The sequence below is a fragment of the Aethina tumida genome, chromosome 1, assembly GCF_024364675.1.
Source record: "Aethina tumida isolate Nest 87 chromosome 1, icAetTumi1.1, whole genome shotgun sequence".
In the NCBI taxonomy this organism is placed as follows: Eukaryota; Metazoa; Arthropoda; class Insecta; order Coleoptera; family Nitidulidae; genus Aethina; species Aethina tumida.
The window spans coordinates 71,057,774-71,081,221 of record NC_065435.1 but is presented as its reverse complement, the minus strand read 5'-3'; the positions used below and the strand labels follow the sequence as shown (position 1 = coordinate 71,081,221).

Below are 23,448 nucleotides of genomic sequence, written 5' to 3'. Positions count from 1 at the left end.
AAAAATCTGGATCTACTGCATTTTGAATCGTGTAAGAACCTTTGCCTTAAAAAGTTTTCACACATAATGTGATTAGGTGAAATGTCTGTATTGCCATTAAGTGTAATGTTGAAAAGTTCTTTCTTACTATGCAGTACAAAAGAGTATCCTTCAAATTCCAATAACATTCTTATTTCAAATGGAACTACCATAAAATTTTCACACCATCACCAAGAATTTCATGAAACTCTTCATGCGAATCTCGTTTCGAAGAGTTCCACCAAGAGAGAAAATATGACAAATGCATAAACAGTGATAGAAAAGTTTACCTTGATTTTTTTCTAACGCAATTAGTAATGTATCGGTGTTTGTACCGAGCATAATTGGTATGTTGCTAAATTTATCCACAACAATCGGTTTATTATAACAAGAACATTTCTAGTTTGCAAATGTCAAATGCGGCAAGGTCGTTCCCGGTGGAGATAGTGCGGTGCATATTACAGTTTTCTGATTGAAAAAAAATCGTTATACGAAGCTTTTTTTGTCATTGTTTTTTTATTACGGTTACCGTTAATTGTTAACTGAATTGGTTTTAATGATGTGTATAGGGGAACTGCGGATGAAAAAATTGTTTATTGATCAAATTCAGTGATTCATTTGATGTTTTTTTTTCTTTTTCGAATCATTTTTTTTTTTTGAGTTGATTTGAATAATTGTTTAAATTATTGGTTTAGTAAAATATTAATTTGTTAACACCTATAATACAGTTATTCCTTGTATGGAAATAATGGGAATTATTATATGTAATGTAATTCAACTTTTAATTATTAAAATTTTGATGAGGATGAATGTTTAGATTTTTTACAAATATTTTAGAAGATTATATTATATATGTTATATATTCTTTTCTTAGAAATAATCAGTACCTATTCAATTTTTAAAACAAATAGTCAATTTGTAAAGTTTTAAAATTGATATATATTTTTTTAAATATTTAATAAAAATAATCTGTTTTGTGTCCGATTAAAGTTTATTGATTTACTATTATTTCTTTAATTTGTAAAAGTTTTTTTAACAAAATTTACTTTTAAAAATTTTTTAGTTATATAAATTTTAAAATTATTAATTTATTATAATTCTATACTTAATTTAATTTATCATTTCCATAATTGTTAAATTACCAAAGTATTATTGTTATTTACAATGGTTATTAATAAATAAATGTTACATATTATTCTTTTGTTTTATTTTTCATGGTTATAGTTTCTTTGTCTATATTATTCATCTACTCGTATTGTGACTATATTCCTCTTTCAGGAAAAGCTTCCTTTGACCCTTCGAACTTTTAAAAAATGCACAAAGGTCCTCGCAAAGAAATTCCCCGAATTAATTCCACCCTACGTTTTGCGCCGATGCACAATGGATGTGCTTATTGCATTTCCCGATACAGCATTTTGGCATTTCGATCACGGACATTTATTTTTTTTTATTTGCAGTGTGTCACTAAGTATCTGTCATGAAAGCGGCCACTTTCTTTCCACGAATACGCTTCCGAAACACATTGAATAACAAATCAAGGCACAATTTCATAGTACTTAAAAATTTACGCAGACCGCCAATTAACTTGAACAATTCAGGCAGGTACACAATTTAACTTGATAGGTAGAGTGAACTGAAGGTTTAAATCTTACAAACGGCCTTGCTGGGGATTTTCATTAATCTGCGAGTCGTTAGTACTAATTGTTGGTGTCTGAAAATTGCAAGGAAACGGAATTATGCTAATTCACGTGGCAGACGACCGTTAAATCTGTTTAATAGTGGCTCGTAAACAAATAATTACAAAAATTCTACTGCCTAATTAGAGCTCCTTTGTAGCTTGCTTCCAGGATTGCATAGGAAATTTGTGGAACAGCTTCAGCCTCTATCTACATTACAGATACAAATTTTCTCGTTCTGTATGCGTTGCTTTTATTTAAATTGCTGGTTAATTAACAAAATTATTAACTGTGCGATTTTAATAAGTTGTTAGCGTCAAAAACGAACCAAAATCAAACCAAGCATTAATTAGTTAACGGTGGACCATTACGAAATTTTCGTAACGATTTGGTTAGAATTTTTATCTGGGTACAGTTATGCCTGGTATGGGATTAATATAATAATTTCATGCACTGAATACCCGTCTTCGTTTGTTGCCCAAATGACGGCCACCAGTACCGTACCACAAAAATCTGATCTTCGAGAGAAAATATACATCGATTGGAACTTCTGGGATTCGGCACTGAACGATGAAATCAAACAGGTTGATGGACCACTTTTTTTAAGAACGTGGAAACCGATCATTGCACGCATCAATTTTTTATACCCTACGATTTACAAGTGATCGTCAACGTTTATTTATTTACTGTTAAGTGTGGTGAAATTTATTGGCGTCTTTATGTGGAAAACTATGCGGTAATTAAATAACTTCACAGATTGTATATTATAATTGTGTAATGTGCCATGTATTGTTTGTTATGATTTTGAAATTGTGACGTACTGGAAAGCACCCAAGAAAAATACAACAATCATATAGAATCGTTAATATTATTATTATACTCGTCGTTTCCGTTAGAAGTGGTTTCTCTAGCACCGGAAATGACGGATCTTAAAATTCATTTAATAGCAGTTAGAAATTTTGACTTTACCAAAAATTAATTAGAGCCAAGGTGCGGTCATAAAACGGTCCACTTATAATTGCTTTTGGATGAGAGTTTCATTTAACGAATCGTGTTTTAAGAATTTAAATAGTAATAAATAATAGTTTTGTATAACAACGTCGAATAATCGTACCGTCAAGGCTAAGTTTAAGTTATGGATGGATCAATTTGTGGTTACAGAGTTATCGTCTTTTAATTGTAGTAGTACATGGTATAATAAGAAATATAATTATGCATAAATAGTTACATTCTTGTTTGAATATTGCTGATACTGATTAAAAGATATCTATAGGTCTTTAAGTTGTATTCAAGGTTTTATTTAAATGAAATAAATACCTTTGAATACAACAGGTTTTTTCAAAATATCAACGATAATTGAATCGATAACTAAAAACTTTTGAAGTCAAGTTTTACATTTAGGAAAGCGCAACGCTATCAAAGACAGAATTGAAAATTTTGCCTTTCGACACTTTTCTTTTTGTCCGTTTTAGCACCATCATTTTATGGACAATAAAAATAACATCAATAATTATTATTCCTATAGGATTTTACAGTAATCGTTTCTTTTGGTTTGGGTTCGATCGGATCTTCGACAGTACCAAAACGATAAAAAAGGTGTATGGGTACCCCGGCGACCAGAACACGAAGAAACCGATTCCAGCATCATTTTCCCACAACGGTTCGAAACGGGTTTGGCTCGCACGTAACGTCGAAATCTCCACGGTACCAGTCGGACATTTTGGGCAGGGGGTGAGGCGGGTGGCGCGGGTACCGTGCCGTTCCTCCGGCTCAGCGGCCTGCCAAACTTAAAAGTAGTCGACCTAGATTTTTACCACGCCATTCACTCGCAGCCTAACGGGAAAGCGCAAATTTTATCGGCCGTCTACCGATTCAGTTTCACTGTTCACGTTGCACGAGCCGCACTCCCCGTACTGGTCGTACTGGTCGAGGCGTAACCGAGGTTTTGACACGCGGTGGTACCTCTTTTTTTTGGCTTTGGTAACGTCGACTTTTCGTTTCGTCGAAGAGAAGTTTTAAGGGTTGAGTGTTTTGTGTGGGACATTCGACTGTGATATTGTGGTACTGTTTTCGTTTCGGATTTGGTGCACTGGGAGTTGCTATGAATTAATTGGTAATTATGTGTTTCGGATTGTTTCGTTTCTTGTAACTGTTTCTTGAACTACTGAACTAAAAGTTTTCGACAAATCAATTATATCTCTTTTTTGACAATTTACAATACCACACAATCTTACAAAAGTAGTGTAGATATTAGAAATGAGCACTTTTGTTTTGTGGTATTATTATGGTTAAATGAAAATCGTAAAGGAAATGTAGAATATGTGAAGTACAGTGATAACTTGTTAATTAATATGTAAATAAACAAACTGTTTATTCTTCAACTGTCTAGCGGTAAAATGCATACCAAATTACGTTCTCTAAAAAGTTTTGTATAATTATTTGAATTCTTATCCAAGCCTGTTTTGAAGTCTAATATTTATAAATTTCTATTTTTGTCTATTGTGATTCTAAATACAAAAATATTTGTATGTATTGTTTATTTTCAAAAATATAATTCATTTTTTTTAAGTTTAGGAAATGTTTTGTAATTATTTTAAATACCTATAAACAAGTTTTTTATCAACAATTTTTTAATGAGTCGATTTTAATTTTTTATGAAAACGAACCTTTTTAAATAAGTAAATTTATTATAAAACTGTATTTTATAATCCTATAATAATTGAACAGTTTTATTAAATATTTTAGATAAATAATAACTATATAATTATTAAACTTCATATAATGGTAAAAATTATGATTTAAATATAAATTAAAAGCCTTTTATAATTATTGAACATTGTTAATTTACAATAAATTAAATGTTCTTTTTCTTTAGATCGTTCTGACAATTTTTCGTTTAACTAAAGAAATTTTAATTAATTGTGAAGATATTAAAATCTGCAACAAAGAGATAATTCATACTAATTGAATGTTATAGAAGTTGTAATTCGTTTTCCTTTATAACGTTTTCAAATAAATAATTTTATTGAAATATAAATGCTTATTATGCATATTTTCATTCAATTTTAGCTCTTTAATTTTCTTTCATTTTAATTTCTAATTTTCTATTTCAAATTTAAAAAATGCATAAAACATATAATTAAAGTTTTAAAATATTAATTAAAGAAAAGGATACATTTTCATATTAAATAATATTTGAAGTATTTCCAAATTTTAAATGGATATCAAATATTTATACTAAGTTAAAATATTGATGAATTTGTAAATTGTAAATAAAATTTGATATGCAATTTAAATACAAATTAAAAACGTTAACTAATTTAGTATAATATATATTTTTATATAAATATTACATCGTTTGAAACTCAATTTCAAGCTATAAAAATACTCTTTAATTAAAATTAATATTGGATATTTTTTTCTCGTTTTAATCATTAATTTATATATGCAATTTTTATGAACAAACAATTCCACCTTTTATATCTATAAATTATAAACAGATAATCATTTAAAACCTGTTATAATCCAGATAAATAACTAGATAATTTACTAATTAAATCCTATTAACGATCACAATTAAATTAATTTAAAATACGGCAAAAATTTCTTTATTTATTAATTTCATAAAATAAACCGGACCACGAATTATATATGAACTCTCTCTATTATGTATATACGCTTGTATTGTCAGTAAATATTATTAAATTCGGCGCCGTAAACAACAACATAAAGAAAACAGCACAAAACCGCGATTTAAACTAGACTTGTCAATATCGTCGATACAGGTTAAATAGACGCCTGCATCCCCCCCGTAATTCATTTAATTTGGTAGCAAAAGCAATTTTCGCGCGTGACATTTCCATCACGAGCGTCCGATTCCGCTAAAACGCGACGACGACGCCCGCAAAGAAGTAATTCTTTCCGCAGCCGTTTTGGGATTTCAGTATTCCTGAAGGGTTTTCTTTCTTAAAAAATATGTCATTTACTGGGTTCAAATGTAATTACCACCCAGCTTAAAAATTAGATTTGCCACTTTTTTTTTTTTTTTTTTTTTCGTCAGGCACCCGTTTTAATATTCCGCGCGGTCGGATCGGCAACTTTTTAATTTGCGTCCATCAAAACTTGAAAATATGTTAATCATTTTCGCAAATACTTTTATGAATACATTAGCGCCGGGTTTGTGTTTTTTATTTTTAATAAACCCGTGGAAAGGAAAAACGACAAGACTATCGCCTATTTGCATAAATCTTGAATGTTAATGGGCGTGTTTATTTTAGGATCGAGGTCTAAATTTATACCGGAACAAGAACAAGAAGTTTTTTTAAACGCGGGGTAATGAAAGAACAATGCGAGGAGCAACATTGACTTGTAATTGGACGAGGGTACAACATAAATTACCAGAATTGTCTGAGACAATTTACTTCTTTTATGGGGACATTATTCAAACAGAATTTCAATTATTAACTTCGACAAGAAATTCGTATGTCATCAAATTGTTTTATTAAGTTTTTTAGCATAATTTTTAGGAAGTTACTTACGTTTTACTTTGAAACTGCTCAAAACTTTTTGTATTCAAATGGTACATGTTATGTAAAATTCAAATAGTTTAAAATGTCATATATTATAATTAGTAAATGCCAAGTCAAAATGATCATTAAGTGCATATAGTTATCGTCGAACGTTGTTTAATGGCCGTGCCAACATGCTGATACAACTTTGTAAAACATTTACATCCAGTAGCAAATTTCAATTGCTGAGATAATTGTAATAATCTTGAGCGAGAGAAGAAGTGCACATAAAAACAATACGGTGTGCACGACCTTTATGTAATCAAAACAATATTAATTCCATGTTTACAGCACTTTCTAAGTGAAAGACATTACAAACTGCCATATTAAATATAATTGGTTTCTCGGTGCGCGTTTGCTACAAATTAATTGTCGGGGCAATGTCGTTTTTATTGGCTGAGATACCGCTGGGTTCAATGGAACATAAAAAATGATACGCGCTGACTGTGACATAAATCATACGGACGCAAGGTTTATTATTTGCTGGCGTTAGGTAACATGGAATACCGACGGTACATTCCTTTTAGAAAGTACCTGGTTTAAATGCCAATTAGCCGAAACGTTTAATGATTCTTTTTTTTTCAATTTTTGTGCAATTAACGAATATTTATTGTACAAAAGTGGTTGTTCATTTTTATGTTCGCCATAATTGTAAATTGGATCAAAATCAATGATTCCTCAAACGAAAAGCCATTCAAGCAACGAGGATAGTAAACCTTGACACGACATTGTTTTAATTCGATTGTAAACCACCGTGTTTTTCGTAACTTCGCGAATAACAAATGATTAGCATCGGCTATACGTCAATTAATTAATAACAATAATTCCTCCTCGAATTGACATTTCTTAAAACCTATTCTCGTATAATAATTTTAATGTAAATTAACCATTTCCAAGAAGGTTACATAATCTATCCTTGGAATAAATCGCGTGTAATTTTAAAGGCACCGCAAACATCTTTAACATCTTAATGCATGAGATTTTCCCTTGCGCCGGGACTGATAATTTCCAATTTATATGCCATCAGTATCGAGTACAATATGAATAAATTGCGGACTATTTTGTTTTTGCCCCAGTTCTCTGCCAATCAAACTTGTCAAACTGTACCCACGATTGGTAAACGGGACTCGTATTTGTCTCGCAGTCGAATTTGTTCTTCTGTAATGTGCACAATGGAAAACAAGTAAAAAATGATCACGACATCTTGCTGTACATAGACCCATTAAAAAATACACTAAGGTATCAGCTGTTCACGGTTGTGCCGATAGCAGATGCAAAACGAACAAATACGTGAACTTTCTAAAAAAAATTTGGATGTTAATTTAAAGATTATGATAAAAACAGTAATTTTAATGACTAATATTACCGTAGGATTTGATGCAAGTAGTTTAATGTTAATCAAATAATAATTACAAATGCGTTTTCATAAACAGTGTTAATTAATGGTCAGATTGTAATTTTATCACCATTCGTTGATTTACTTAATGATTAATTAAATTATAATTGTTATCTGTTTCATTTCGAAGCTGCAATAAAAATAAATTGACATTCGCATATAAAATGCAAAGGAATAAATTTAAAATAACAGTTAAACTGACATTAATATTAATGTGTCGCCTTCTCAAATAATAATGGTAATCCGTCATTTAAATGTAATTATTTAAAATCGAATTAGAAAATTCTAAATTTATCTCATTTGGCATCTTTAAACAGGTGGCCAATTGTGAATTCCAATGGAATCCTTCAAATCGATGCATCATTTATGACATTTTTAAAGTTGGTCGCATTAAATTTGACTCAAGGTAAATAATAAATTACTATTGGTGAGAATTTTGGCATTTTATCCATTTTGTCATTTACTAAAATAGGCGTGTTATCGAAGGTTACTTTTTATTTCTTCCGAATGTATCTTTTTAATAAAATAATAAAATTGACGTATTTCAATGTTTTATGTCAACTCCAATAATTTGTACATGACACTGTTGCTACTAACTGACATTAAACAAAATAATATACATAAAAATTTTGGCCTCTGTTCTGTCCTATTAATTTTTTATAAACAATTTTTATTGCAAATAGCTATTCAATTTACAATTGCCATAAACCGATAACTTCCAGACAATTCAATATTGATAAACTCAATAAACCATTTTGTCTAATCCATTGCAGCGTGGCAGTGGTCGTAGAATGCGGTCTTTAGAGATGACTGCAACGTGGCAAGAGGAAGAGGAGGACGTGGAGGTGGAGGAAATGGAACTTAGAAAACACAACATCAACGGAAGGGACGATCTCACCGAGTCGAGCAGTGACGAAGCCATCAGTCGAAAACGGCGGAAACACGGAGGTGAGTCCTTTGCGAATTTGTAATGTTTTTTGAGTTCTAAAATCGGTTTTGATTTCAGGAAGTGCGTCCAGTGGTAGCGCCTCCAGCGGCGTCACGATTCGACGGCGGAAGACATGCATAAGTGCAAGAGAGAGAAACTTAAGAAGACTGGAAAGCAACGAGAGAGAGAGAATGAGGATGCACTCGTTAAATGATGCATTCGAGGTATGATGAATTTGGATTTTGGTTTGTTTTGGGGATGTAAAGATTAGATTAGCGAAAATGTTTCTAGATCTCTAAATAATTAAATGGGAGACAATTTAATGCATTTTCATATACAGCCATCAACCTCCCTTTGTTTTATTGCTGCGTTACACCCCAACAGAGTTAGTTACAGAGACGAGAAAATAAATAAAAAATGAATTCGTAATTTTAGCTACAATAATTGCAGTAATGAAATACATATTTTTTAAGAGTACTTCAAAGAAAGAAGTAGATCAAAATATGTAGGGTACAGCTCGTCTTAACTAGATTCAATTGGAAATACTAAGAAAATTAATATTTTCTTTTTTTTTTTTTTTTGTTACAGCAACTTAGAGAAGTAATACCCCATATAAAAATGGAACGTAAACTATCCAAAATAGAAACTTTAACATTAGCAAAAAATTACATAATGGCATTAACGAATGTCATATGTGAAATGAGAGGAGAAGAGAAACATTATACGTAAGCTCCGTAATTTCTAAACAACTATCCCATAATTAACCATTAATTTTTGTGCAGATTCCAAGATGTTGTTGAAAGTGATGAAAACGTAGAATTAGATGCAAATGAAGAAACAACAACAACACGAGAGCAAAATAACAACAGCATGTTTCAGCAGAACTTAGAGTCTCATCCGGAAAATCCGATGGTGAATTCGCGTTAACTGCTCAAAAATTGGCCGGAAAATCGTTTTATTTTATTTTCCCAGTCACTATGTCACATTCCATTAGTTGTAGTTGGATATTCGTCGCTTTGCCCAAATCGTGAACGGACCAAGAAGATGTACAAATGAGGCTTAGAAGAATTTTTAATTAGAAGAGACGGAAATTTGAATCAGTTTTGTGCAAGTGTGGATTGTGCAAAACGTTGACTAAATGAATTAATTTTAATGACTAAATATATTGTATAAATATCATATATTTATAAATATAGAGAATTAACAGAAATTACTCGGAGAATTTTATAATTGCAACAGGGTACAATTATATCGAATATTATCAAAAGGAAACAATATTATTTCACTGCGTGTGTTGTTGCAAAATGATTATAAACTACTTGCAGTGTGCCAAATGTTTTGCACCAGCATACAAATATAACAATTCGCCAACAATTCTCCGAGTGGTTTTGCAAATATAAATGTGCATATCCCTAAAGCCTTTTTTATGGCTATGTGTGTCTGATTTATTTTTGTTGATAAAGCCAATTGTGATTTTTTGTGCTTCCGTTTGTTTCATTCCGTGTGAACTAGTGTACATAATATTGAGGACTATATGAAGAAATTTATTTTTACTATTGTATTGAATTTTGAAAAGGTTGTATAAATTATTTTAGTGTTAGATTTTAAGTTGATGGAGATTATAACTTTTGTTGCTGGAGACCTCGAGTCAATTTCGACAACAATGAAATTCGATTTAGTTTTTGTATCGGAATTGTGCAGTTCTCCGTAGATTTATTGGCCGTAGTAGCAAAATAATTGACCGATTGTTCGGGTATGTTCGAATTTAAATTTCCACTACATTGTACCTGTTTTTTAAATATATTTTTAAACATACCATCTTTTTATCAACTCTGAAAAAATACGGCGGTTCATTATTTTGCCAGTACGACTGAGCTTTAGCTATTAAAATGTTGTCTTAAATGAAAGTTACCTTTGTGGGGTATCTTAAAAAATACTCTCTATTACTATGCTCAAGACGGACTTACAGATTCAATTAAGAAATTTTCTTTTTTGTGTGAAACAGAAAGAAAATTTTTTACTTAAATTCAAATCAATTGATGCATGATGTTCCAAACGCAAAATGTGATATCGTAGAAAAAACTTGGCACAAGTTTTTTTTAGTTTAAAAAAGTATAAGTATATAATATATATTTTATGAAATGTATTAAGTGTATTCTTGTAAAGATATATTATAATGAATCAATATACATATTATGAAAATCAGATATATAAAAGCAAGTGTAAATTAAAAATAAACAAGTTATATCGGTGTATATTAATTTTGTAGTTTTATTTCTGAAATTAGTAATTTTTATATTTATTATTTAAAATATTTTTATTTTTATCACCCAGTATTAATCAACGATTAAAATTTTAATCAATTCGTCTACACGTTTAAAAAGTATTTTATATTTAAATATTGTTATAGACATCTTTCAAATAATAGTAATACTAACATAAAATTAGCGCAATCTATCAGAAATTTTCTATATATAGGAGTACAAATTTACAGAAAACTGTAATGTTGTATTATTTCTATATGCCCAAAGAGCTTTATTATCAAGTTATTTTTACAACTGCAAAATTAAAAATCATTTTTAGATCTAAAAGCAATAAATAATCACAAAATTTTGCTTATTTATTATTACATAACCTAATCTTTTATGAATATTACGTCAACATCCTAACTTTTATCTATATTTATTTAATAAATCTAATCAACGAATTTGATGGGTTCCAGCAAGTCCGAATTCCCCACTTTATGATGAATACGAACGCAACTTTTTTAAATAGAATTGATAGATATGTTTAACCTTGGTGTTCGGTAAGTATGAGCATTTGTTCATAAGTCATTGGTGTACGAATCGGTTTAAAACGTAACATCATATCGGTATGTGTTTTTATTAAATATATTACATATTACAAACCAATAATTCGCTTCGCAGGAACAAATCGAAAATTTTCAAATAATCGCCAAAACATTTATCAATAGTTGCGTTGAAACACGTGATCAAATTCAAATATTTATATTAGATTATTATTGTGTTTGTGTCAGTCTCGCAAAGACACTACGAACCGCCGCAACGATGAGTCGCCCAAAAATTTTGATGTCCAACCCTACAACGCCGCAAATCGCCTTCGACATTCTCAGCCAAAAGTAAGAGAAACCTATAATTCTTGTTCAAACACTAAACCATATTTTCAGATGTGAACTAATTAGAGTTGAACATGAAACCAAAGATGAAATCTTATCTAAAGTACCTGGAGTTGATGCCTTATTTTGGGCTACCAAAATACCATTGGACAAAGATATAATTGAAGCTGCAGGTAGAATTTCTAATTGTTTAGCTATTTTAATGCTAAGAACAATTGTTTGGAGGTCCACAAATGAAGACGGTGGGAACAATGTCTGCAGGCGTCAATCACATTGATTTGGCGGAACTGAAGAAACGCGGTATTCGTCTAGGAAACACGCCAGAAGTGCTAAATGACGCAGTTGCTGATATAGCTGTACTTTTAGCTCTTGCGGCTTCCAGAAGACTTCATGAAGGTTTCCTCAAAATCCAACAGTGAGTTCTTACAACTATAGTATATCAAAGTTGTTAATGTTTATTTAGAGGACAGTGGAAACCCAACCAGCAGTGGATGTTAGGTCAGGATATTTCTGGGTCAACTGTGGGTATTATTGGATTAGGAGGGATTGGACAAACCATACTTAAAAGATTGAGGCCTTTTGGAGTGTCCAAGTTCTTGTACACAGGTCACAAAGAGAAACCAGAAGGAACCCAACTGGGCGCACATTTTGTAGACTTAGATTCGCTGGCCAATGAAAGTGATTTTATAATTGTCGCTTGTCCTTTGACTGATGAGACCAGAGGAATACTTGGAAGAGATTTTTTCAGTAAGACCAAAAGCAATGCAGTATTTGTAAATATTGCCAGAGGTGAAATAGTCGATCAAGACGCTCTGGTTAATGCTTTGAAGACAGGCAAGATTTTTGCAGCTGGTTTGGACGTCATGACTCCAGAACCTTTACCAACTGATAGTGAATTACTTACTCTTCCTAATGTTGGTAATATTTTTCATCGAAACTTAAAAAAAACGTATTACTAATTGTTTTTTAGTCCTTCTGCCACATTTGGGAAGTGCAACTAAAAAAACTAGAGATGCCATGGCTGAACTTACCGCTAATAATATTTTGCGAGGATTGGGAGGAGAAGAAATGTTTACACCTGTATTTTAATTTAATTAATAAAAATTTGTTCCATTAAAATATTTTATTTTCATATCAGTTCTAGTTATCCAAAATTGTGCAACATCATTTAAAATTAATCTTAAGAAGAATTACGTTTTTAATTGTGTTGATTATTTTATCTTAACAAATCTCAGAAGTATTAAATTATGTAGATAATGTTTATTTAGAGCCGAATACATATAAACATATATTTTTTTTTTTGATCTAGAATATACTATTGGAATTAGTCTGTTATGATGAGAAAACTTCAAGGACATTTTCTAGAATTATATATGTTGCTATATCAGATAATTTATTTGTTTTATTTGTAAGGAAGAATTTGAATAAATAAAATTTTAATTAAAAAAAATATACATTATCGTTTATCATTTATTAATTGTCTTAATTGGTTTATCAAATAATAGAACTATATTAAGTTGTTTTAATTCTATTTGTTACAGTTTATTGAAGTACTCCACAATGGTTAGGCCAAAAGTTTTAATGACGAGTTCAACCATTCCAGATGTGGCAATAAAAATCCTAGAAGAAAAGTAAGAATCTCATGTTTACAAAACAAGTACTTAAAAACTGTTTTCTAGGTGCGATTTGGTGGTAGCCGAAACCAAACAAGAAATTGTTTCCAAAATAAAAAATGTCGATGCAGTCTTTTGGGCCAGTCATTTACCACTGGATGGAGAAATAATTTCTGCTGCTTCTTGTTTAAAAACCGTAGGAACTATGTCAGCTGGTTATAATCATATAGATGTAGACGGTTTAAGAAAACGAGGAATTACCTTAGGTAACACCCCAAACGTTCTCAACGATGCAGTTGCTGATGTTGCTGTATTATTGGCATTAGCTGCCGCCAGAAGAGCTCATGAAGGCCTGATTTCAATCCAAAAGTAAAAATCATGTTTTGTTTAACCGTTATTAATATTATTTTTGTAGAGGCACTTGGAAAAAAGAGGTGAACCAAATGTTAGGACAAGATATTGCGGGATCTACAGTTGGTATCATCGGACTGGGAGGAATTGGACAAACCATAGTAAAAAGACTCAAGGCTTTTAACGTTGGTCAGTTTTTATATACAGGTCACAGGGAAAAGCCTGAAGGCAAAGACTTGGATGCCAAATTCGTCGATCTGGAAACATTGAATAGACAGAGCGATTATATAATAATATCTTGTCCGTTAAATGATGAAACGAGAGGATGCATAAATAAAGATTTTTTGAGTAAGACCAAACAAACAGCAGTTTTGGTGAACGTGAGCAGAGGAGAAATCGTGGATCAAGAAGCTCTGATTGAAGCTCTGAAGGAGGGCAATCTTTTTGCAGCAGGTTTGGATGTTATGACACCGGAACCTTTGCCTGCTAATCACGAACTACTTCGACTCCCGAATGTTGGTACGTTGTACATAAATTAATCATAATGTTTGTTTTGTATTAAATTTACGTTACAGTTTTGATGCCGCATTTGGGAAGTGCCACGAGACAAACTAGAGACGCGATGGCGTCATTGACCGCTAAAAATATTTTGCGAGGTTTGAATGGAGAGAAACTATTAACACCAGTATGTTGAAATATATGTAAATAAAAATATTATGAAATAGTAGTGGGTTTCTTTAAACATAACACTGATTGTAAATATCAACAAAATTCCAATTACGAACGAATCGATATCTTAATTATATAACATATAAATTATCGTTTCCATGCAACCTATTGAATAGCGTACCGTGTGGTTCAATGCCATTTAGCGTGAACCAAGTACCTAAACATTTTCTCTTTAGTCGGCAAACTTGTTTTACTAACTGTAGATCTCTTGCCGAGGCTTGCACAATCTTATATATAAATGTAAGTGAAGTTGGATAAATTGCTGATTTGATTGTAAAATGTGGACAAACATATGTAAGTAAAGAGTTTTGTTGATTCATTATTGGATTTTTATTGTTTTCGTGATCAGGTTTGATTTTGTACCTTTCGACATTCATCCAATGCTCTCCAAAGAGACCTAAAGTATTGATGACTGATCCAGGCATTCCAGAAATTGCGTATGATATATTGGAGAAAAAGTGAGTTCGACATTTCATTAATAACAAATTAACTAAATATTTTATTTGTTTAAAGATGTGATTTAATAAAAGTAGAAAAAGGCACCAAAGAAGAAATTTTGGAAAAGATTAAAGGAGTGGATGCGCTATTTTGGGCAATGGGACTAAAATTAGATGCGGAAATTCTAGATGCTGCAGGTAACGGGTTTCAGCATAACTTATTAGTTTCCTTGGATTAAATTACTGTCATTGCATTGCAATTCAATGTAAACTAGTTTTAATGTTACAGTTTTCTCTTTGTTTTTTTAACCAGGTCCACAAATGAAGACTGTGGCAACAATGTCTGCTGGTTATGACCACATTGACATTAGTGAACTGAAAAAGCGGGGAATAAAATTAGGCAATACCAGAGGTGTACTCAGTGATGCCGTTGCTGATACTGCAATTCTTCTTGCACTCGGTGCTTCAAGAAGGCTTCATGAAGGAAGGCTAAAAATCGACAAGTAATAACTTGCAATACTAAATACAGATATGTATAAAATATTATTTTTAGCGGTGAATGGACTCCAGGAATTCAATGGATGCTCGGAACAGACATCAAAGATTCGACCGTCGGTATTATCGGTCTGGGAAGTATCGGAACAGAAATCGCTAAACGTGTTAAACCATTTGGAGTCAAAACAATTTTGTATACCAGCAGGACTGAAAAGGACGGAGCTAAATCTTTAGGAGCCAAATTTGTGAACCTCGAAAAACTTAACAAAGAGAGCGACTTCATTTTCGTAGCAGTACCGCTGACAAACGAAACTAGAGGTTTGATCGGCAAAGATTTCTTTAGCAAGACCAAAAAGAACGCAGTGTTCGTAAATATTGCCAGAGGCGAAGTCGTTGATCAAGAAGCGCTGATTGATGCTTTGAGAACTGGTAAAATTTTTGCTGCTGGTTTGGACGTCGTTTACCCTGAACCGTTACCAAAAGATCATGACCTACTTAAACTGCCCAATGTTGGTAAGACTTTTGCTCAAAGATTTGATTTGAAGATGTTACAAATTTGAATTTTACAGTAATAATGCCACATTTGGGTAGCGCAACCGTGGAAACAAAGAAAGCAATGGCGGAGTTGACTGCCCTCAATATTTTGAGGGGACTTGGCGGAGAGGAAATGTTTACACCTGTTGTTTAATGTCTGTATTAATATTAATAGTTCAAACTAATAAAAAATATTTTTTTAAAACTGTTGATTTATTATGTTGATGTTAATTAATGAATACGAAAATTTGATATAAACGAATAAATAAACATAAATGTTTATATTAACACATATATTTAATAGTCATAGATTTTATAAAATAATAAGAGCATCACATGATTAAATAGAAAAAATAATGTATTATGTAATATTACAAATTAGAATATAAATAAATGGAGATTATCGCTTTAATATTTACAAATAGTGTTTGGGTATTTAAATTTATAGGCGACATCTTTATTTAATTCCATGTCTTAATAATTTTAATAGAGCCATCTATGTTTATATTATAACAATAGAATATGGCTAATATGTTTAATAACTTTATCCCTTACAGATAATTACCTGGTAAACAGCCTTGATCTATTTAATTATCTAATCAGCAAATTAATAAATGTTCCCTAAACTAAATACTATGTCCAAATGTTTGACGCATTTTCTTGCCATTTCATAACTTCCGAGTCAAGGACACGTGTGTAACCTTTATATAATATTTTCCTAATCAGAAAATTGAAAGTGATGATAGTGCAATGTCCGGATAACATTAAATTAAATGATCCTGATAAAAAATGTCCGACTGGTCACTAGATTATGTCGTTCAAGTGGTTTAGTGGGAACGGCACCGCAACGCGTCACGCGACAGTATGGTTTAAACAATCAATAGTGTTTTTTTAATTAGGTAAAATTTATGTAATTTACGGCAATTGCAGCAAATCCGACGTTGCGAGGAAAATGAGCTCCACCAACGTTTTCCAGGGTGAGTTGGACCGATTCAACGGTGTCACTGTTAAATCTGACAAGGAAAATGACAATGGGGATTTAGGACACAAACTGCACGGTACGTATGACACTTTTTGTGGAGCACGTTTTTAGGTGTTTAGTGCGTAGTTTTGACACACATTCGTCTGTCAGAAGATTGTTTTGATTGAGGGAGACATGATGCCGGTGTTATTTGGGTTGCATACTGTAAAAATGAGATGCGTTTAATCTTAAATCTTATCATGTATTTCAATTGTGCATATTTTGTATTTCTGACTAATATTAGTTAATTTTTAATACGTAGTTATTTTCATTCTCGGTAATCAGATTGCATTAATTGATAACGTTTTCTATCATACGTATTTTAGAAAAATAATGTGTGTTAATATGAATAATTCCTATATAATATGGAAATTGTTTTAAGTCTATATATTAACATATTTTTAGTAGTATTTAGTATATATACATATATCACAATAGTATTAAATTCTAAATTTTGCACTGTTAATAACATATTGTTGTAATTAATAATTTTAGAATCACTTAACACATGGCGAAAGGAAGGCAAAAGAGGTATTTGGTTTAAAGTAAATCTGGCCCAATCCGACTGGGTTCCAGTTCTGGCCAAGGTAAATTTCTTATGATTTCACACTTACCAACTAATGACGAGCATTTCTAGCATGGTTTTAAATTCCATCATGCCAAAGAAGATTATGTGATGATGTACAATTGGCTTCCAACAAACGAAGTCTGCAACATTCCGCATTATGCGCACACAATGATTGGAGTTGGAGCTGTGGTCATAAACGACGCCAACCAAATTTTAGTCGTAAGCGAGAAATATTTTGTTGGAGATAAACCCCTGTGGAAACTACCTGGTGGTTACGTTGAACCAGGTAATACTAATTTCCTTCTTTCAACTAGTTTACAATTTAGTGCATCCTTTAGGTGAGAATTTGGTGGATGCAGCAATACGAGAAGTCTTTGAAGAAACCAATATCAAAACAACATTCGAAACAGTCCTGACTTTCAGACATACCCACCACGTGATGTATGACTGTTCAGACATTTATACAGTGGTGAGCCTCAAGCCGACCACCTACGACATCGCCAAATGCGAAAGAGAAATCCTCGACTGCAAATGGATGAACGTTGACCAATACCTGGAACACCCAAAAGTGCATGAATTAAACAGATTCTTCGTACAAAAGTACTTAGAGTATAAAAAGAATGATTTAAAAATTGATTGCTTCCACGGTTTTCATATGATTGTTAATAAGCCGTATACCATTTACCACGTTATGTCTAGAAATGATAAAGATGAAAAAGTGGAGAAAGAGCAACATGAGGAAAAAGAGATTGGTAATAGTTCTACAGAAGGAACGAAGTAATGTGATTTTTAATATACCTCATTGTAAAGATTTCTAATATACCTACATTTTATGAATCATTTTGGTGTTTCATTTTATTGAATAATAAATGAAAAATTACTAAAACCATTAAATTAGTTTTAATACAAATATTTGTTTAAACATAATCCTTTAATTCCTTATTTATTTTGATACAATTTCTAATAGAATCAAAGGATATTTGTGTAAGTAAGAAAACACATTATTGTCATCATTTTATTATGGGATTAAAATTTTATAATACTATTTTGTAAAGTTTATAGCATTTTGATAAACTAATTTACGTATAAAATAATTCCATATTTGTTATATTGACAAACTTTACTCCTTACCTATAGCAACAAATGTATATCGGTCATAATTTAGACTTTAAACCTAAAAAACAAGTCATTCATAACTGTCAATAGTGGAACTTTTACCTAACGTGAGCTTATCATTAAACTTGAACAAACAGTACGAGGAATTTTCTTCTTCAATTTTTCAAACAAATCGCACTTCACGCAAATAATTAGGGCAGTAGTTGATGAGGCCATGAAATTAACATACATATCATTCATGTATATTATAATGAAGTATTTTTCGTAGAAAACTCAGAATATGAACCAGTACCGTAATACTTTCGGTTTACTCAATACTATACATGTCTGCTGTTTGGTCTATCGAGGTGAGTACTAGTATTTAGTAAATTGATGTTTATAAAATGTATTGGCCTATTTTTAGTAAAAATTTTTATTAATAATAATAAACGTTTTATCAGTACCTACCTAAACACACAAATATTTACGACCAAACATTTAATCAACAAACATTTTTCATTTCAACTGAGTAAAGATTTTACTCATAATTTGTTACCTTTTTACCTTCACGTCGTTATTTCATTTAATTAAGTAAACAAAGGAAATATTTTTGGTTTATTTACTATTATTAAACTTTGAATAATGTATATGTTTCGTCATTTTTCTACATTAACTTATTTTGTTTGTTTTAATCAGACTGCTTGTGCAAGAAGTTAATTATTTATTTTCTTAAATTTTATTTCGTCTTAAATATTAATTTTGTGGCCACATACACAATGATCTTAAGTTAAGTCAATCTCCTGCTCTTGTTCCGGAAAAGATTCTCTTCAAATATTTGCATAATCAGTATCATATTTTGTATATGGATGGGAATAGTGTATTAAAACTAGGTTATAAAAATTTTCATTTATAGGCCAAAAGGGCGCAAGTCATTTGTGTATGGTAAGATTGAAAGGGGTTGAAAAACATAAAACTACGATTTATTTTAAGTATATTTTGGCAACATAACGACTGACAAAAAATTGTATAATTCTAATTATTATTAAATTTGTTTTTATTTTATATAAAAATCTCAAAATATATGTATAATTGAGAGATCGTTACTTTATTATCCTTATAATGAGTCAAATTGGAGATTGTTAGTTCTAAAATTTTACATTTTAATTATTTACTTCACACAAGAAATTGATAATAATCGGAACACAACTTTTATGAAATATGTTGGTTTAAAAGAGTTTTTAAAAGTACTCAATTCAAACTGAATACAAGTTAAATAATGCGTAATGTAATAATGTTAAATAATTTCTTTGTGTTTAATGCTAAACAATTTAATCTTGTTCATATCATATACATAAGAACTAACCTCCAGCTAAATATTAACTTACTACTGGCTTAAAGCATAATTTCTGTAATTTACCACGTCAACTCAAACAATAAAATATACACTCATATATTTGTTTCACGTAAACAATAGATTCTCGCTTGTACACCGCAAAAATGCGTTAAATACAATAGGTGCAAACAACAATTATCAGTTTATTTAAAGTTGTTGCTAATTTAAATTTTTAAACAACTAATAGTGCAAAATACCCGATACTGATTTATGGTCAGCAATAAAAGATCTTAGTTATACAGAGCTGAATTAAAAAATTCTTATCACACAACAAACACGACCACCACTTACTACTTATACTATACATTGACGCTATAGTATCACAGTTTTTTGTGGCGCGCCTCCAGGAACGATACTTATGATTTTTGAACGGTCTTGATTAGTTTTAATTATGGATTCAAAAATGGATGTGAGTTATTGTACTGTGTTTAAGACAAGTGTTATTTGTGAACTTTCAGGGCACCTACATTAACAAAGGATTTAACGAAGATGAAGACGATATCAAGAAGCCGTACGAGATGCAAGATAGATCAAACACCAATGTAAGATTTTTTACAATCAACAGAAAGTTCATTTCAGATTTACACAATATTTTAGTCCACAATACCTATTGAAGACAACACAAACGAAGATGAGAATAAGGATGATCGACAAACTTGGGGCAACAGCATTGAGTTTTTGATGTCTTGTATCGCCATGAACGTTGGTTTAGGGAATATTTGGAGATTTCCTTTTGTTGCATACGAAAATGGTGGAGGAGCCTTTTTAATCCCTTACATCCTTGTTTTAATATTCCTCGGAAGACCTATGTACTATTTGGAGATGTGCCTAGGACAATTTTCTAGCAGGGGCAATGTTAAAATGTTTCAGAGTCTTGCGCCAATATTGAGAGGTATGTTGCAATGAGTCAAAAATTTTAATAAACTAACGTAATGTAAGGAAAGTGTTGCGTTTGTTTGAGATGTACTGTTTAGATAGAGCATTAAAAGTCATTATTGCGTTTTGGGTTGACGTGTGTTGCATTTGTTAGATTAACAACAGATGTGATAAGCAATTCAAGGAATATTTACTCATTGACATAAACAATTTTGTTTATTTCCTTATTGTTTGCTAAATTACCAATAAATTCTTAAACGCTCGTAAAAGTTTATGAACCTCATTAAAACATTTCAGGTGTTGGATTTGGTCAATTAATTGGAACAATATGTGTAGCAACTTATTATTGTTGTCTGATAGCAATAAGTTGTTTCTATTTGGTTCAATCCTTCAAGTCCGACTTACCATGGGCGGAATGTAACGAAAGATGGAAGAACACCAGCTTCTTACAAAAATACGAGTGTGTTCCCTCAAACCAAAATGTTAATACAACCAATAATAATACCATGAGTTCAGCTGAATTATTTTTCAGGTAAATTTATTAATTAAAATAAATTAAATGTTTTAATCGTTTTTGTTAGGATAGATGTTCTGAAGGAAACGACCTCAATAGAAGATGGAATTGGTGCACCAGATTGGGAGTTAACAATTTGCTTGGCCATATCTTGGTTAATGACCTTTGCAGTTTGTGCAAAGGGAATTCAATCATCGGGCAAAGCTTCATATTTCCTAGCTATTTTTCCTTTCGTCATCCTCTTAGCTCTATTAGTTAGGGCTGTTACTTTAGAAGGAGCAACCGATGGAATTTTATATTTTATTACTCCGCAGTGGGACCAATTGAAAAATGCAAATGTAAGTCATAATTATAGTATTGTATGTCATTTTTAAAGATGCTTTTAGGTTTGGTACAATGCGGTCACACAATGTTTCTTTTCATTGAATATTGGATTCGGATCTGTAACTATGTACGCTTCATATAACAGGTTTAGACATAACGTCTATAGGTAACAAAAATAATATTTCAAATAGAAAATTATTTACAAAAAAAAAAAATTACAGGGATGCAATGGTGGTGACTACGTTGGACACTTGCACATCCCTTCTATCAGGAACTATAATCTTCGGAATTTTAGGAAACTTGGCATTTAAAATGAATCAACCAGTAACTTCAGTAGTAAAATCTGGAGGTACTGGACTCGCTTTTATTTCTTACCCGGAAGCCATTGCTCGATTTGAATCTGTTCCTTGGGTAATTTTAGGGGAAAACAATATTAGTATTTTAATATTTAATTTTCTCATTGTAGCTTTTCTCAATTTTGTTCTTTCTCATGTTAATAATTTTGGGAATTGGCAGTCTTGTTGCTCTTCAAGGTTGTGCCTTCACTGTGATAATGGACGAATTTCCTTATTTAAAAATCTGGCACGTTTCATTAGGAACTGGAATTTTAGGATTTATTATCGGATTAGTTTATATTACTCCAGTAAGTAATAATGTTTCTGCAAAAACATGAGCTAAAGGTATAAGTGTAAGTGTAATTTCAGGGCGGGCAATACATTTTTACAATGGTGGATTTCTTTGGTGGAACATTTATCTTTTTCATTTTAAACATTGTGGAAATAGGTTCAGTTATATGGTGGTATGGTAAGTTATTATTAAGTTAAAGTTAGTTAAAACCATCATTATTTTTTTTTTTTGTTTCAAGGCTTAAGCAATATTTGCTTAGATATTGAGTTTATGTTAAAAAGAAGACCTGGTGCCTACTTTAGAATCTGCTGGGGTCTCTTAGTACCCATTATATTAATTTTTGTTCTCTTTTACTTCTTGATAACTTTGGATGATTTAACTTATGAGGGAAATTCATATCCAAATTATATTATTGGTAATGTTTAATTATTTATATCATTTAATTGAACATTATTTTTTATAAATAAATTTCAGTTTGGGGTTGGGTTCTCCTGGGATTTGGAATTATCCAGCCAGTTTTGTGGTTTATAAGTGGTCTAATAAGGAATTCAAGAGAAAAAAGTTGTGGAGAGGTTAGTACCATTAATTACCACTAATAATTGTTACTTAATGATTCTGTCAGAATTATATAATCACAGTATGCAAAATAGAACCATTAAATTCTAAGAAAAACAAATTACATATCCAAGTTGGTTGAATCATGAACCACAACACTAATCAACATAATTTACACAACATTTTTATTTCACAGGCTGTGAGAGATATGCTCGAGCATAAAGGTTGGGGACCTAAAGACTTGAACAAGTTTAGAAGCTGGCAAGATTTTAAACTCAAAATGGAACAGATCCATCAGTTGAAAAATAGAAATTGGTTCATGGATAAACTAGGATTGCTGGTTGACAGATGAATTTTGTCCTTGTATTTATTTAGGACTATTTATTAATTATTATTAGTTGATAGAAGAATAAAATTGTTTTTATAAAATTTTTGATGTTTTTTTTTTGTTTTTCATTTCATTCAAATTTCATTCAAATGTTTTGCTAATAACATAAACGAACGAAACAGTCCTTAATTTGAGCTGGTTTTCAGAAATAATAACATTATTTCTAATATTTGAATTGAATATGTATTAGTAATATGCACATGCAT

The 23,448-nt window shown here is 31.2% G+C and overlaps 7 protein-coding genes across 16 annotated transcripts in view; all 7 read left to right on the top strand.

The window, feature by feature from the left end:
- Positions 1-10,847, top strand: part of LOC109600354 (class A basic helix-loop-helix protein 15) — a 33,510-nt gene extending 22,663 nt beyond the window's left edge. For 4 of the 5 annotated variants that reach the window (XM_020016498.2, XM_049962345.1, XM_049962344.1 and 1 more), the window contains 4 exons: positions 8,432-8,606; positions 8,665-8,810; positions 9,175-9,311; positions 9,369-10,847. In XM_020016498.2, the coding sequence (XP_019872057.1) occupies positions 8,450-8,606; positions 8,665-8,810; positions 9,175-9,311; positions 9,369-9,513 (585 nt within the window). In that variant the 5' untranslated portion in view covers positions 8,432-8,449 and the 3' untranslated portion in view covers positions 9,514-10,847. Of the gene's footprint in view, positions 1-3,578; positions 3,808-8,431; positions 8,607-8,664; positions 8,811-9,174; positions 9,312-9,368 lie in introns of those variants that run through there. The other variant, XM_020016497.2, reaches the window with a different exon arrangement.
- Positions 10,848-11,239: 392 nt separating this feature from the next.
- Positions 11,240-12,854, top strand: LOC109600353 (glyoxylate reductase/hydroxypyruvate reductase). Of its 3 annotated transcripts, none has more exons than XM_020016494.2 (6): positions 11,240-11,392; positions 11,624-11,725; positions 11,774-11,895; positions 11,948-12,137; positions 12,186-12,640; positions 12,693-12,854. In XM_020016494.2, the coding sequence occupies exons 1-6, from the start codon at positions 11,373-11,375 to the stop codon at positions 12,809-12,811; spliced, it is 1,008 nt and encodes a 335-aa protein (XP_019872053.1). In that variant the 5' UTR covers positions 11,240-11,372; the 3' UTR covers positions 12,812-12,854. The 3 variants fall into 3 exon arrangements, with proteins under 3 accessions (XP_019872053.1, XP_019872055.1, XP_049818298.1); XM_020016496.2 differs by having other exon boundaries at positions 11,256-11,392; positions 11,514-11,725; XM_049962341.1 differs by having other exon boundaries at positions 11,357-11,458; positions 11,514-11,725.
- A 428-nt stretch (positions 12,855-13,282) lies between these two features.
- Positions 13,283-13,708, top strand: LOC126264137 (glycerate dehydrogenase-like). Its single transcript, XM_049970803.1, has 2 exons — positions 13,283-13,353; positions 13,402-13,708. Exons 1-2 carry the CDS (start codon positions 13,283-13,285, stop codon positions 13,706-13,708), a joined length of 378 nt encoding a protein of 125 aa, XP_049826760.1.
- Positions 13,562-14,410, top strand: LOC126264407 (glyoxylate reductase/hydroxypyruvate reductase-like). Its single transcript, XM_049962346.1, has 2 exons — positions 13,562-14,205; positions 14,262-14,410. Exons 1-2 carry the CDS (start codon positions 13,779-13,781, stop codon positions 14,378-14,380), a joined length of 546 nt encoding a protein of 181 aa, XP_049818303.1. The 5' UTR covers positions 13,562-13,778; the 3' UTR covers positions 14,381-14,410.
- A 142-nt stretch (positions 14,411-14,552) lies between these two features.
- Positions 14,553-16,082, top strand: LOC109600358 (glyoxylate reductase/hydroxypyruvate reductase). Of its 2 annotated transcripts, none has more exons than XM_020016503.2 (6): positions 14,553-14,709; positions 14,765-14,873; positions 14,929-15,050; positions 15,166-15,355; positions 15,406-15,860; positions 15,917-16,082. In XM_020016503.2, exons 1-6 carry the CDS (start codon positions 14,694-14,696, stop codon positions 16,033-16,035), a joined length of 1,011 nt encoding a protein of 336 aa, XP_019872062.1. In that variant the 5' UTR covers positions 14,553-14,693; the 3' UTR covers positions 16,036-16,082. The 2 variants fall into 2 exon arrangements, with proteins under 2 accessions (XP_019872062.1, XP_049818297.1); XM_049962340.1 differs by having other exon boundaries at positions 14,580-14,655.
- A 275-nt stretch (positions 16,083-16,357) lies between these two features.
- Positions 16,358-18,310, top strand: LOC109600357 (uncharacterized). Of its 2 annotated transcripts, none has more exons than XM_020016502.2 (5): positions 16,358-16,748; positions 16,812-16,939; positions 17,398-17,489; positions 17,540-17,756; positions 17,809-18,310. In XM_020016502.2, exons 1-5 carry the CDS (start codon positions 16,693-16,695, stop codon positions 18,249-18,251), a joined length of 936 nt encoding a protein of 311 aa, XP_019872061.1. In that variant the 5' UTR covers positions 16,358-16,692; the 3' UTR covers positions 18,252-18,310. The 2 variants fall into 2 exon arrangements, with proteins under 2 accessions (XP_019872061.1, XP_019872060.1); XM_020016501.2 differs by having other exon boundaries at positions 16,359-16,743.
- A 501-nt stretch (positions 18,311-18,811) lies between these two features.
- Positions 18,812-23,285, top strand: LOC109600352 (sodium-dependent nutrient amino acid transporter 1). 2 transcript variants are annotated; one of them, XM_020016492.2, is made up of 12 exons: positions 18,812-18,933; positions 20,417-20,500; positions 20,556-20,850; positions 21,132-21,366; positions 21,416-21,686; positions 21,735-21,838; positions 21,894-22,083; positions 22,139-22,315; positions 22,377-22,476; positions 22,538-22,714; positions 22,774-22,871; positions 23,051-23,285. In XM_020016492.2, exons 1-12 carry the CDS (start codon positions 18,910-18,912, stop codon positions 23,204-23,206), a joined length of 1,911 nt encoding a protein of 636 aa, XP_019872051.1. In that variant the 5' UTR covers positions 18,812-18,909; the 3' UTR covers positions 23,207-23,285. The 2 variants fall into 2 exon arrangements, with proteins under 2 accessions (XP_019872051.1, XP_049819193.1); XM_049963236.1 differs by lacking the exon at positions 18,812-18,933 and adding an exon at positions 20,116-20,367.
- The last annotated feature ends 163 nt before the right edge of the window (positions 23,286-23,448 follow it).

What these genes read in the sequence shown, in the direction of transcription:
- LOC109600353 (XM_020016494.2), top strand. Translation starts at nt 11,373, where the DNA reads ATGTTTAACCTTGGTGTTCG. An exon ending in TTCGACATTCTCAGCCAAAA is followed by an intron (nt 11,726 to 11,773) that starts GTAAGAGAAACC and finishes CCATATTTTCAG; the next exon opens with ATGTGAACTAATTAGAGTTG. An exon ending in AGATATAATTGAAGCTGCAG is followed by an intron (nt 11,896 to 11,947) that starts GTAGAATTTCTA and finishes AATTGTTTGGAG; the next exon opens with GTCCACAAATGAAGACGGTG.
- LOC126264137 (XM_049970803.1), top strand. Translation starts at nt 13,283, where the DNA reads ATGGTTAGGCCAAAAGTTTTAATGACGAGTTCAACCATTCCAGATGTG. An exon ending in ATAAAAATCCTAGAAGAAAA is followed by an intron (nt 13,354 to 13,401) that starts GTAAGAATCTCA and finishes ACTGTTTTCTAG; the next exon opens with GTGCGATTTGGTGGTAGCCG.
- LOC126264407 (XM_049962346.1), top strand. Translation starts at nt 13,779, where the DNA reads ATGTTAGGACAAGATATTGCGGGATCTACAGTTGGTATCATCGGACTG. An exon ending in ACTTCGACTCCCGAATGTTG is followed by an intron (nt 14,206 to 14,261) that starts GTACGTTGTACA and finishes TTTACGTTACAG; the next exon opens with TTTTGATGCCGCATTTGGGA.
- LOC109600358 (XM_020016503.2), top strand. An exon ending in TATGATATATTGGAGAAAAA is followed by an intron (nt 14,874 to 14,928) that starts GTGAGTTCGACA and finishes ATTTGTTTAAAG; the next exon opens with ATGTGATTTAATAAAAGTAG. An exon ending in GGAAATTCTAGATGCTGCAG is followed by an intron (nt 15,051 to 15,165) that starts GTAACGGGTTTC and finishes TTTTTTAACCAG; the next exon opens with GTCCACAAATGAAGACTGTG.
- LOC109600357 (XM_020016501.2), top strand. Translation starts at nt 16,655, where the DNA reads ATGATCCTGATAAAAAATGTCCGACTGGTCACTAGATTATGTCGTTCA. An exon ending in CCGCAACGCGTCACGCGACA is followed by an intron (nt 16,744 to 16,811) that starts GTATGGTTTAAA and finishes CGGCAATTGCAG; the next exon opens with CAAATCCGACGTTGCGAGGA. An exon ending in TTTAGGACACAAACTGCACG is followed by an intron (nt 16,940 to 17,397) that starts GTACGTATGACA and finishes TAATAATTTTAG; the next exon opens with AATCACTTAACACATGGCGA.
- LOC109600352 (XM_020016492.2), top strand. Translation starts at nt 18,910, where the DNA reads ATGTCTGCTGTTTGGTCTATCGAG. An exon ending in TTCAGTTATATGGTGGTATG is followed by an intron (nt 22,477 to 22,537) that starts GTAAGTTATTAT and finishes TTTTGTTTCAAG; the next exon opens with GCTTAAGCAATATTTGCTTA. An exon ending in ATATCCAAATTATATTATTG is followed by an intron (nt 22,715 to 22,773) that starts GTAATGTTTAAT and finishes AATAAATTTCAG; the next exon opens with TTTGGGGTTGGGTTCTCCTG.